General features: G+C 45.0%; 1 protein-coding gene across 2 annotated transcripts in view; it reads left to right on the top strand.

The window, feature by feature from the left end:
* The window catches only part of ARHGEF7 (Rho guanine nucleotide exchange factor 7), a 1,058,374-nt gene that overhangs the window by 590,137 nt on the left and 455,275 nt on the right, over nt 1-12,962 (top strand). For both annotated transcript variants that reach the window (XM_086934741.1, XM_086934740.1), the window contains exon 12: nt 10,196-10,342. In XM_086934741.1, coding sequence (XP_086790867.1) covers nt 10,196-10,342 — 147 coding nt within the window. The remainder of the gene's footprint in view (nt 1-10,195; nt 10,343-12,962) is intronic.

The following is a 12,962-nucleotide window of genomic DNA, read 5'->3' as shown; positions in this document are numbered from 1 at the left end:
GCAAGGCAAGAAATGCAGAGGTCGGCACCAGAGCCCGATAATATCTTCGACGACGAAGAAGAACTGATCGACGCCGAAGACTCGGAACAAGAGGGAGATCAATTCTCCGACAATGACTCTGACTATTATATTGACGACCAAGAGAAAATCGTCTGTCGAAGAGTACGAACAAGATATCGTAGCCGTTGAAGACGACTCCAAAGACGACTAGGGGCGAACCGTGAGTACACCGCCCCATATAGACACTACACCTATATCAGAGATTCAGGTCGAGGCATCGCCATCAGGCCTTAGCCAAGATCTAAATAGTAGTTCTACAGCCCCGCAATGCCCGACTAACAACATACAAAAAGAGCCTTCTGAGACACGTAATCCAAAGCCGGTTACATTAAAACCAAGACCCATCGACACAACAGTCTTCGGACCGAACGTCGTCGAACCGAAGGTGATAAAACCAAAGGGCGCCGACCCGAAGGCCATAGTTCCATTCACACCTTCGAAGCCAAAGGCCATCGATTCAACCTCGAAACCAAGGGCCATTAGTTCGACCTCAAAAACAAAGGCCGTCGCATCGACTTCGAAGCCAAAGGCCGTCGATTCAGCCTCAAAGACAAATTCCGGTGAACCGAACAAATATGGTTCGACTGTTCAAAAAGGAAAGAAGCCAGTCGACAAAAGCAAAAGGGCTACGCCCAAGGTGCTCGTTGAAGCAAAATCGAAACCGAAGGTAGATAACACCAAATCGGTCGAGCTGAAGCCCGTCGAACAAAACAGGGGCATCGACCTGAAGACGCAGGCTCCAAAAACTCCTAAACAGGTTATAGAACTGACTAAACTGATCGGTCCAAAACCACTCGTCAAACCTATATAACACCTTGGACCGACAAAACCTGTCGGAAACCCTCCAAAGCCAATACAAGCACCTAAAGCAGTCGAACCAAGCATCGAACCGAAGAAAGTAAAACCAAACACTACGGTGCCAAGGCAAAAGACTGTGGAAGAGGAGATCATCCATCCAGACCCTTCCACAGTGGATCAGTCAAAACTATATATTGACCCTAATACTGGCAAAGTGACTGTGTATAAAAGAAAAATAAGACCAGTGCCTAGTGAAGAGTTTTTAAAAATTCCACTGAAAAAGAAGAGACTTTGCTACCTCTCCTATTCTTTTCCAACCTATCTCTCCTGATATGCCTGCTACTCCATTCACACCATACTCACCTGCACACTCTGATTACAATCAAGATCAAGATCAGGATGCAGATGCAGGTTTTGGAGATATACAAAACCCATATGAGGACCCCAACGCAGATACATGGGGGGGTGGGGGGTGGAGGTGAGCCAGACAATGAAGGGACTCTACCTATTACAGACCCTACTGTATACCCAGCTAAGCCATCACCCACAGAAGACACAGTGGCTTTTAATTCCCTAATAGACAGAGCTGCAAGCTACCATAATGTAGACATGCATTCTGATGCTATAGAAGAGGACTTTCTATTTGATACACTAGCAACATCTGAAAGAAGTGTAAACACTCTCCCCATGTTAAAGGGCGTCTTAACACACGCTAATGACATCTTCAAGGACACTGCTAGAGCACGTGTCGTCAACCCTAGAATAGAAAAAAAGTATAGGGTGGCACCAGTAGACCCTACATACATCAAGGGACAACTGCCTTTAGACTCATTGGTGGTGTCCAACGCACGAAAGCGTGCAAATTCACAAACAACTGGAGAGGCTCCTCCTCCTGACAAGGAGTCTAAGATTTTGGAAGCATCCGGCAAGAGGGTAGCAGCTCAAGCAGCAAACTCATGGAGAATAGCCAATACACATGCCTTACTGGCCAGATACGACAGGGCCCACTATGACTCTTTAGAGGGACTTCTCCAACACTTACCTGAGCCTTACAAAGATCAGGCAGATGAACTTATACAAGAGGGAAAGCTCATCACCAATGCCTCCATTAAGTGTGCTCTAGACGCGGCAGATACAGCTGCCAGATCTATTAACACAAGCGTACTGCTTAGAAGGCACGCATGGCTTCGCATATCTGGATTCAAAAATGAAGTACAGGCCACAATTCTTAATCAGCCTATAAATCCAGATTTCTTGTTTGGTCCAGCAGTTGACTCTATTCTGGACAAAATGAAAAAGGACACCGAAACGGCAAAGTCCATGGGAGCCCTTCAGTCACAACAACACCGAGGCTCCTTTTGTCGCTCAAATTACAGAGGAGGAGCGCGAGGTAACACATCGCAGCAATCCTCCACTTACAAAACTAATACACAATCCACATACAGTAAAAACACTAACAGGGGTGGATACAGAGGAAATAACACCAAGGGCAGAGGATGTGGAGGCAATTCCAATAGATCCTCCACTAACACCAGACAGTGACTTCTTGGCACTTCCCCCAGACCATATAACACCGGTCGGGGGAAAGACTACAACAATTCCTGCCAGTCTGGTTAAACATCACTACAGACAGGTGGGTGAGGCAAATTATCCAACATGGCTATTGCCTAGAACTAACGTCAACACCGCCCAACATACCACCTGTACACCGTCCCATGTCGCAGGAACATATAACATTACTGCAGCAAGAGGTCATCAGTATGCTACAAAAGGGGGCCATAGAACCAGTCCCACTACAACACCAAGAAATAGGAGTATACTCACTATACTTCCTCATTCCCAAAAAAGGATGGTTCACTCAGACCAATATTAGACCTCAGGCCCCTCAACATGTACATTCTATTAGAGCACTTTCATATGCTCACCCTCCAACAAGTCTTACCACTGCTTCGCCAGGGAGACTTCCTAGAAACTCTAGACCTCAAAGACGCATACTTTCATATACCAATACACCCTGCTCACAGAAAGTACCTAAGGTTTACCATTCAAGGACAGCACTACCAGTTCAAAGTCCTACCGTTCGGTGTAACAACAGTTCCACGAGTGTTCACCAAATGCCTGGCAACAGTGGCGGCACATCTCAGGAGACAACACATTCATGTCTACCCATACCTGCACGATTGGCTAATACAAGCGCCATCAGCCCAGCAGTGTGCCAGCCACATGTCAAAAACCATTCAGCTCCTGCACAGCCTAGGCTTCTCGCTCAACTACCCGAAGTCGCACCTTCAACCCTCCCACGTCCAACAGTACCTGGGAGCAACAATAAATACACTAGCAGCAAAAGCATATCCGAACGCAGCACATATAAACGGAATGCAAACATTGATCCAAAAGTTCAAGCCCCAACACTCATTACCAGCTCGGGTGTTTATGCAACTCATAGGCATGATGGCCTTGTGCATATTCATAGTCCCCCATACCAGATTACACATGCGTCCGCTTCAAGAGTGCCTAGCAAGGCAGTAGAACCAGGCTCAAGGGCATTTAAAAGACCTAGTGTTGGTGACCAGTCGAGCATACAACTCTCTGCATTGGTGGAATCCACAAAACCTTTGCAAAGGTCGACTGTTCCAAGAGCCTGCCCCACAAATAGTGATAACAGCGGACGCATCCCTGCTAGGCTGGGGAGCCCATGTCCTGCATTACACAGTTCAGGGACTATGGACCACACAACAGAAAAGAATGCACATCAACCTTCTAGAATTGACGGCGGTCTTTCTAGCCCTAAAAGCATTCAAAACACACTTATGCAACAAGACTGTGTTGATCCGGACGGACAACATGACAGCGATGTATTACATTCAAAAACAAGGAGGAACACACTCCCCACAGCTGTCGCGCCTAGCACAAAGCATGTGGAAGTGGGCCATTCAAAGGAACATATTTCTCATGGCAGAACACCTCCCAGGCAAGGACAATCAAATAGCCGACCTGCTCAGCAGGCACAGTCACCAAATGCACGAATGGGAGATTCACCCCAAGGTCCTCCAACCATTCTTCCACAAATGGGGACAACCAGAGATAGATCTGTTTGCCACAAGCCAAAACGCAAAATGCCAGTACTTTGCCGCCAAGTTCCCACATCCGCAATCACAAGGCAATACGATATGGATGAACTGGTCAGGCAAATTTGCGTACGCTTTCCCCCAGCTCCATTAATACCGCTAGTGGCACGCAAAATGCGCCAACATTCGCTGACGCTAATCCTAGTTGCTCCCACATGGGCATGGCAACCATGGTACACAACGTTCCTAGAATTGTCAGTGGTGCATCATCAAAGACTGAAACTCACACCAAGTTGTCTAACTCAGAACCGTGGCGAAATCCAACACCCAGACCCGCAACATCCTAGAGTTTGGATACCTCAACTTGCCTCCAGACTGCATGAATATTATCAAAGAGGCAAGAAGACCCACTACCAGGGCATGTTATGCGTCTAGGTGGAAACGTTTTGTCATTTACTGCAGTAACAACGACATAGACCCACTACACAAAACATCATTTGCTACCTCTTGCACCTACAACGTTGCAATTTCGCCTACTCATCCATCAGGATACATCTAGCTGCGTTAGCAGCATATCTCCAAAACAGGCAACACCTTTCACTGTTTAAAGTGCCAGCAATTAAAGCATTTATGTAGGGACTTAAACGAGTAATTCCCCAAAGGCACCCACCTTCTCCAGTCTGGAATCTAAACCTCGTTTTAACCAGACTTATGGGACCACCTTTTGAGCCACTACACTCATGCGAACTACAATTTCTTACTTGGAAGGTGGCTTTCCTTATTGCCATTACTTCACTTAGAAGAGTTAGTGAGCTGCAAGCCCTAACTATTCAAGAACCATTCATTCAAATACATGCAAATAGAGTAGTTCTCAGAACAAACCCCAAATTCATGCCAAAAGTGGTATCCCATTTCCATATAAATCAAATAGACCTGCCGGTGTTTTTTCAAAACCCACAAACAGTTGCTGAAAGGGCCTTGCATACCCTAGATGTCAAAAGGGCTCTGCTTTATTACATAGATAGAACTAAGGCATTTCGAAAGACTAAACAATTGTTTGTTGCTTTCTCACCACAACACAAAGGCAACCCTATCTCTAAATCAGGGATAGCCAGATGGATTGTTAAGTGCATTCAGATATGTTACGCAAAGGCAAAACGCACTTTAACTGTTCCCCCTAGGGCGCATTCCACACGCAAACTAGGGGCATCCATGGCTTTCCTAGGAAATATTCCTTTACACGAAATCTGTAGAGCAGCCACTTGGTCAACCATACATACATTTACCAAGCACTACTGTGTAGATGTACACTCCAAACAGCAAGCTGCTGTAGGACAGGCTGTTCTCAAAACTCTTTTTCAGACTGCTGCAGCTGGCACAGGCAGCCACTGCTAGGGGAGATACTGCTATACATTCTATGCACAGATATGAATTCAGCAGCCCACATGCCTCGAACGGAATATGCTACTTACCAGTATGCATCTGTACTTGGCAAGTAGGGCTGCTGACATTCATATCGCCCACCTACCTCCCCGGTGCCTGTCGCAGCTGTAGCATTCACTCTTTGCATGGACATCCCTTACTGTACTATACTCCATCTCTGCCACAATGGCGAAAAACAATCTGAGCATGGAGAGGATGCCCATGCTCACTGTAGTCCAAGGGAAGAGCCACCTATCTCGTGATACTTCGAAGACTCTTCCAGGACAACAATGTGCAATCATCCGGACCCAACACTAGGCGGCGATCTATGCACAGATATGAATGTCAGCAGCCCTACATGCCAAGAACAGATGCATACTGGTAAGTAGCATATTCCTTCTGGTAGATACAGTATCTGCCTGTGGATTCCTCACATGCCCACCCGCCTCCCCGTTGTCCACGCTTTTATATCTTTTATACCTTAGATAATGACCATGTTTAAATGTATATATGTTATTCGTATTGAATTACTGCATTGTCTTTACACTGTGTGTGTTATCTTGACTGTTGTATACTGTGTATATATCTACTGTTGTCGGTCCGTCCGTGTGCCTCGAAGGCACGGAAAAAAGGGCGGAACTGATGTCATCACGCCGGCGTGGGCCTATTATGGTGTCGGTGACGTCAGCGGAGTCGCACACGATGCCGTGCCTCTGTGACGTCGTCCACGTCGGCGCGAAGCTACAAAAAGAATTTCCGAATGTTGCTGACGCAAGGGGATTTTCTCAATGTGAGGAATCCACAGGCAGATTCTGTATCTACCAGAAAAAGCGTTACCGAAGGTAAGTAACTTGTTCTTCTAGTTCCAGGAGGTCTTTATTCTGGTCTTTATTGATTCTGTATTGGATTTTTATAAGGACACCCTTGACAGTCACTTTCAGTTCATCCCAGTAGGTGGAAAGGGAGGTATCTGTAATTGGGTTGTCTTCTAAATAGTGTATTATGGTTTTCTCAAATCATCTCCCTGTAGGCAGTGTCTTTGATTTATCTTTGAACCTCCAAATCTTGCTAGGTAGGCGTATTTGCGCTAGGGAGGGAGAGGGTAATGGCAGAGTGGTCAGAAATTAACCTCTTCAGGATTTCTGTCTGGTCTACCAGATGATTCAGAAAAGGGGGTGGTGATGAACAGAGTGTCTGAATTAAGCAGACCACTCTTACCCAGTCCAAAGATCAGGGCTTGATCCATCACTGTTTTTTAGCTCACTGCACCATTCCAGCTCAGAACTTGGCTATATGCAAATTAGTCTGACCCTGGCCCAGTGCATCATGGGAACAGGGCAGACCAAACTACCAAGCCAATTCTTATACTGGGAAGGAAACAAGCTTCCGGGGACCGGTTTCTGGCATTTCAGCCGCCTTCGGCCCTGTTTGCTTGAATCCTGATGGTGCAATGAGCAAGGGACTCACATCTGAGTATACCCTTCCACGCTTATGGTGGACAAAAATGATTCAGAAAAGGGGGTGGTGATGAACAGAGTGTCTGAATTAAGCAGACCACTCTTACCCAGTCCAAAGATCAGGGCTTGATCCATCACCGTTTTGTAGCTCACTGCACCATCCCAGCTCAGAACTTGGCTATATGCAAATTAGTCTGACCCTGGTCCCCGGTAGCTTGTCTCCTTTCTGGTGAAGAATTGGCTTGGTAGTTTAGTCTGCCCTGTTCCCATGATGCACTTGGCCAGGGACAGACTGATTTGCATATAGCCAGGTTCTGAGCTGGGATGGTGCAGTGAGATAAATAACGGTGATGGATCAAGCCCTGATTTTTGGACTGGGTAAGAGTGGTCTGCTTAATTCAGACACTCTGTTCATCACCACCCCCTTTTCTGAATCGTTTTTGGCCACTATAGGTGTGGCAGGGTATACTCCGACATGAGTCCCTTTCTCACTGCATCATCAGGATTCAAGCAAGCCGGGCCGAAGACGGCTGAAATGCCAGAAACCGGTCCCCGGTAGCTTGTCTCCTTTCTGGTGAAGAATTGGCTTGGTAGTTTAGTCTGCCCTGTTCCCATGATGCACTGGGCCAGGGACAGACTGATTTGCATATAGCCAGGTTCTGAGCTGGGATGGTGCAGTGAGATAAATAACGGTGATGGATCAAGCCCTGATCTTTGGACTGGGTAAGAGTGGTCTGCTTAATTCAGACACTCTGTTCATCACCACCCCCTTTTCTGAATGGTCTACCAGATGAACATGGGATTTGGAAATCAATAGATAGTGTGTTCTGGAGTAAGACTTGTGAAGGATGGAAAAAAAAGGTATAGCCTCTTGTGTCAGGGTGTTGGAGTCTCCACGTGTCTTGTAGGCCAAATCTGTCACAAAGTTTCATCTAAAGAAAATATGTCACCTCCCAAGATTACAAGATCATCGTTTGTAATTTGGCTCAGGGAATCCCAGAAATCTGGGGCATCCAAGTTCAGTCCACATATATTGAGAACGTGAAAGTGGCAGTAATTTTTCCCGAATTTTGAGTGTACCCATCTTCCATTGTCTTCCGCCTAGTGCGATATGGTGGATAGGCCTTAGGTACTTGGAAATCAACATGGCAATCCCACCCCTCTCGTATTCCTTCAAGGAACAAAGGATGTCTGCAATCCAACTCCTCTTGAAACCTTCAAGTCCCGCATAGTCGTTTTTGATTTCTTGTAGCAGAATAACATCTGGCTTTAGATTAAGTAGTTAGTTTTCAATTTTTTTGCACTTGATTGGGTGGTTAAGCCTCTTGACATTTAAGGAGACACATTTGAATTTACTATCTAGTGGGGAGTTATTCATGGCGGGGAGGTAAAACCATGGCTGTGTAGTTACGGGGAAAGTACTGTATGGTGAGCTGACAGTGGGATGTAGCAAAATGCTTTTAAGTAAGGGCACATTCCGGGGTATTCTAGCAAGTCAGAGTACTCAGTGAAGATAGAACAAGGAAGGAAAGTCTTAATATATCACCAACCAGTGATATTAAAGGGAAACCCCCTGAGAATGTAGTGTGGATCTCTGAGCTGGAGTAGTTTGTCGATAGGGGAGTCAGGAAGAAGAGCTGCAAGAAAAGGTAAGTACAAAGTAGTACACATAATGAACCAATAAGCTTTACACAGTTTAGACATAGACCTACTAGTGAGGAAAAAAAAAGCAAATGAACATTAAAATAGAAAGACCCATAAACCCACCCACCTCTAACCCATCACCCCCTGCACCCGTCCAACCCTGCCCTAACGCTGTAAGTGAGAGAGACGACATTGGGTGAAACACACCTTCGCTGGCACATGACAAATAGCAAACACTATGTAAGGGTAGAATCTCGCGAACAGTAGGGAAGAACTTAAATGAAGAACATGTAACAGAGCGGCGAAGGGCAATATGCCCCAATTCTCAGACATCAATGGGCATCTGGGCTAAAATAACGCCGTAAGCGTAAGCTGTGTGTATCCGGTATGAGTGAAATAGAATGAGGAGGGAAGTTACACACCAATATCTCACTAAGGGCGAGGAGTACTAGGAGGGATCACCCAGCTGGGGGAATGGTAGAAAATAAAAGGCACAGTGGTGTGCCTCTCTTAATATTATAGTCGTACTAGGTTCCTACCTGAGAAGGGGGATTAGAGATGTGGCTGTAAGCCCATTAGGTGGAATGGTACCCAGCAATCTGCCCAGCATATGGACCACAGGGAGATGGTATGGGGGCCAGAGATCACACCAGATGGAGAGACCAAGTGCTGCATGTACGGAGTATGAACTAAGAATGCAATAGTGCATACAGTAGACCACATTTTTAAGGCACTATAATTAGATGAACTTCTGTATGCAAATGCTGTGTAGTGCTTTGATGTTGTACTCTTAACCCCTTCGATGCTGATGACGAGCTCAGCTCGTCATCAGCCTTGATGGGCGTGTGTGGATGACGAGCTGAGCTCGTCATCTAACGCGGCTTTTCGAAAAAAGCCTCGTAGCGCAAAAATCACCGCAGCAGCGATGCGGTTAAATAAACATTAGGAAAGGCTATAAGACCCGGAGCTGTACATTGAAAAAGATTGACTTGGGATTAGAAGCAGGTGACGATCTTGTCTCCATCATACTAGTCCCTCTGTCATCTAAGAGCATAAGAATATCTTTTTGGTTGAAGATGTGGCACCTTCCATTCTCCTTATCTTAAACGCTTTTGAGTTTAATTGCTATGCGATTACTGTACAATCACAATATGCGTTTAACAAGGCTAATGATGTTACAGAAGTTTAGTACATAGCTGCCTAATGTAGTGCATACATCTTACAGAATTCTTAATGCAAGTGTACATTTTCCATTGAAAGTGAAAAATAATTGCATGTATATTTTTCAGAAAACAATAAGTAGAATTGCTATCCATTAAAATGTTACAAAACGGATACATGCACATGGAAAAGTAAAACAAAATGAAAGAAAAACAAGCCTTATTGGTAACAGAAAGGATCTGACATTTTCTACTTTTGGTAACCATTTGTGATGAGTGCAGCCTCAATTTCAAGAGTCATTATTAAACACAGATGTAAGAAGGCAGAGAAGATATAATCCACTTTTAAGGTACATATGTACTGCCTTCATAAGAAATGCTTCAGTGGTTGAAGCACGTAGTTTAACTGTGTTCTAGCTGTGGTAAAAAAAAAAGATTAAACACCACAAAATGATGCTATTAAGATAACTGTAAAATAAATACTGATTATATTCTGGGAAAACTTGTTGCAGTGGCTAATATTTCACAGTTTGTCAATTTATCAGAGGTGTACTTTATTGATGGGAGACTCTTCTATATTCAATAGGCGCAGTGTCAAGAAGTGCGTAAACGGAAAGAACTGGAACTTCAGATACTGACTGAAGCTATTCGATGTTGGGAAGGAGAGGACATCAAAACACTTGGCAATGTTTTATACATGTCACAAGTCATGATTCAGTGCGCAGGAAATGAGGTAAAATCCTTTTTTAAATTTAATTTATTGCCTCTTGTACATGTTTCCCATGGGGGTTTACTTGATCACTCCCTTCCCCTTCAACCAATTTGGATTTATTGTACTAATAGCAATTTGCAAATTTTTAGTGTGCTCAAAATCTATTATTTTATTCTTTTGGGTAACAAAACTAAACTTGGAAATACTGTGGGAGTGTTTCTAGTTAGACATGTTTTACGTTTTGCGCAAATTCACTGAAATAATGTCATTTCCATTGCACTCTTTTCTCAGCAACAGCACAGTGTCCTACACTCGATCTATGCAACTTACACCTCCTTTCTTGGAGAATGAGTGGTGACAATTGGCTGCGTTAAATTTGCTGCCTGAGGTGGTAAATGTAATCTTCATTGCTCTTCCACCAAATGGATTTATGCCCGGTGCTGGGACACAGTTGTGACCTGTTTCAGTGCCCATAAAGCAGACTCCATGTAAGCAAAGCTGTAGCCTGTAATTTAATTTATTTTTGTCTTTAACCCAGAAAGTAGTGGGCACTGTAAAAGTTGTTTTTCAACCCTTTGAGCCTTTCTACTTAGGCCAGACCAACCAGTCTTCTAAAACTCTCCTTTTGTGATGGGATTTATTAAAGGTTTGACACACGTTTCCTCCCAAGTCGTTTGTCACACTCCACCCTAAACTACCTTTTCCCCCAGAAAAATTGATGCAGTCGAGCTAACATAATTGAAATAAAGAAGACAGCCTTCAAGGTCGGCATGTCATGTCAGCTCGTCTCATGAGTAAATTACAGGCCCTCTCAGGGCAACCGCTCTACACCACTTCTTTCACAGACAAATTGGTGCTTAGGACATGGGCTACCTTCTTACCTAAAGTCATGACTCATTTGTTAAGCAATCCATCACTCTTCAAGAGTTCTTTGCTCCTCCCTCATCCTTTGATAGACGAGGAAGGACTCTACCGCTGGACCCCAAATTGGTTTTAAGATTTTACATTGATTGTACAAAGGATCATCGAGTGGAACAATCTTATTTTTTTATATAGTTTCTCTGGCAAAGAAGGGGAAGTCTGTGCAGAAGAGAACCTTGTTGAGGTTGCTAGTCCTTTGCATTAGGATCTGCCAAGAATAGCCCCTGGAGCGTCTCAGAGCCCAATCCACCATGGCTAATGCTGCTACCTCAGCATTTTGGCATGAGAGTTCCTGTCCTTGCTATATGCAGGGTTGCAACATGGGTGTATGTGCATAAAATTACAAAGCATTACTGCCTTGACAGCCTGGTCCGGTGAGAAGGACATTTTGCGGCTCTGTACTGCAAGACGTTTTGGCTGAGTTCACTCCACAGACCCTCCACCTTGGGGAAGTACTTCATTGATTTCCATTCTAAGGTGGCAAATCTGTGGATAGATGTATCCTTCAGAAAAACAACTTGTTTAACATCAGTAACTCTCTTTACGGTGAATACTTTATCTAACCGCAGATCACTTACTTTCTGCCTCCCTATTTTGTGCAGTTTCATCTTTTTAAGGGCCAAAAAGACCCATGTTAATACTTCACACAGTGTCCAACAATTTTCTGCGGTCAAAGTTGGATGATCTGAGAAAGTACCTCTTTTGACATGGTTATGCCCCACTTTTTGCCTGGTATTTGATGTGGTTTTAGATTGTAGAGCTTGGGGTTCCTTCCAAACAGGTTCCTTGTGCCAGTGTTTCTTCCCTAAAACATATCCATTATTGGTACTTCTGCCCTCTGTTAGTCCCTAGTAAGTGGTACCTTGGGTACATGGGGCCTGAGAGCTGAAAAGGGTCCCCTGAGACCCGCCTCATTCGGATCATGTTACTGGCTTTGCAGCTTGCATGCCCTTGTGACGTGAAAAACGACAAAGTCAACAGGGTGCCATGCCTGCCAGCACTGCTTGTAGGTATAGGTAAGTCACTCCTCTAGCAGGCCTTATAGGCCTACGGCAGGGTGCACTATACCACAAGTGAGGGCATAGCTGCATGAATAGATATGTCCCTACAATACATAAGTACATTCTTAAATATTGTAAGTGCCAGGGAGAGTCATCAGGAGTACATGGGCTGGAACCTCGACTACTTGAGTTCCCCAGCACCAAGATGGCTTAACTGAAACCAGGAGTGTTTCGTACCAAACAGCTCCTTGAAATAAATCCACACTAATACCAGTCTGAGATTTATTAAAACATGTACTCGGAGGGCACCTCGGAGGTGGTCACAGACTGGATTTAGGCAACCTGCCACACACACACACACACACACACACACACACACACACACACACACACACACACACACACACACACACACACACACACACACACACACACACACACAGGTTTTTCTTTTTGGAGCCCTGGGTGGAGAGCTTCTGGTCTCTGGGACTAGAAACAAAGCACATCCTGGGCAGAGGTATCACACCTCCTACCCAAGGATGGGCCAGTGTTCGAAGGTGAAGCTTCAAAGGCCTGCCACTTTTGTATGGCAACCTCGAGCCTCTGCTGCTTGCAGCCGATGGCAGTCTCCAGTTTACAACCCCACTTTGGGCAGGAAAGCTTAGAAAGGTTAGGAGGTGTGCCCATCGCTAGCATATCCTCCCTTCAGATGGAGGATG

Source organism: Lissotriton vulgaris, chromosome 8, assembly GCF_964263255.1.
Source record: "Lissotriton vulgaris chromosome 8, aLisVul1.2, whole genome shotgun sequence".
Lineage (NCBI taxonomy): Eukaryota > Metazoa > Chordata > Amphibia > Caudata > Salamandridae > Lissotriton > Lissotriton vulgaris.
Note: the sequence above shows the minus strand (reverse complement) of the source record. Positions and strands in the feature narration are given on the sequence as shown.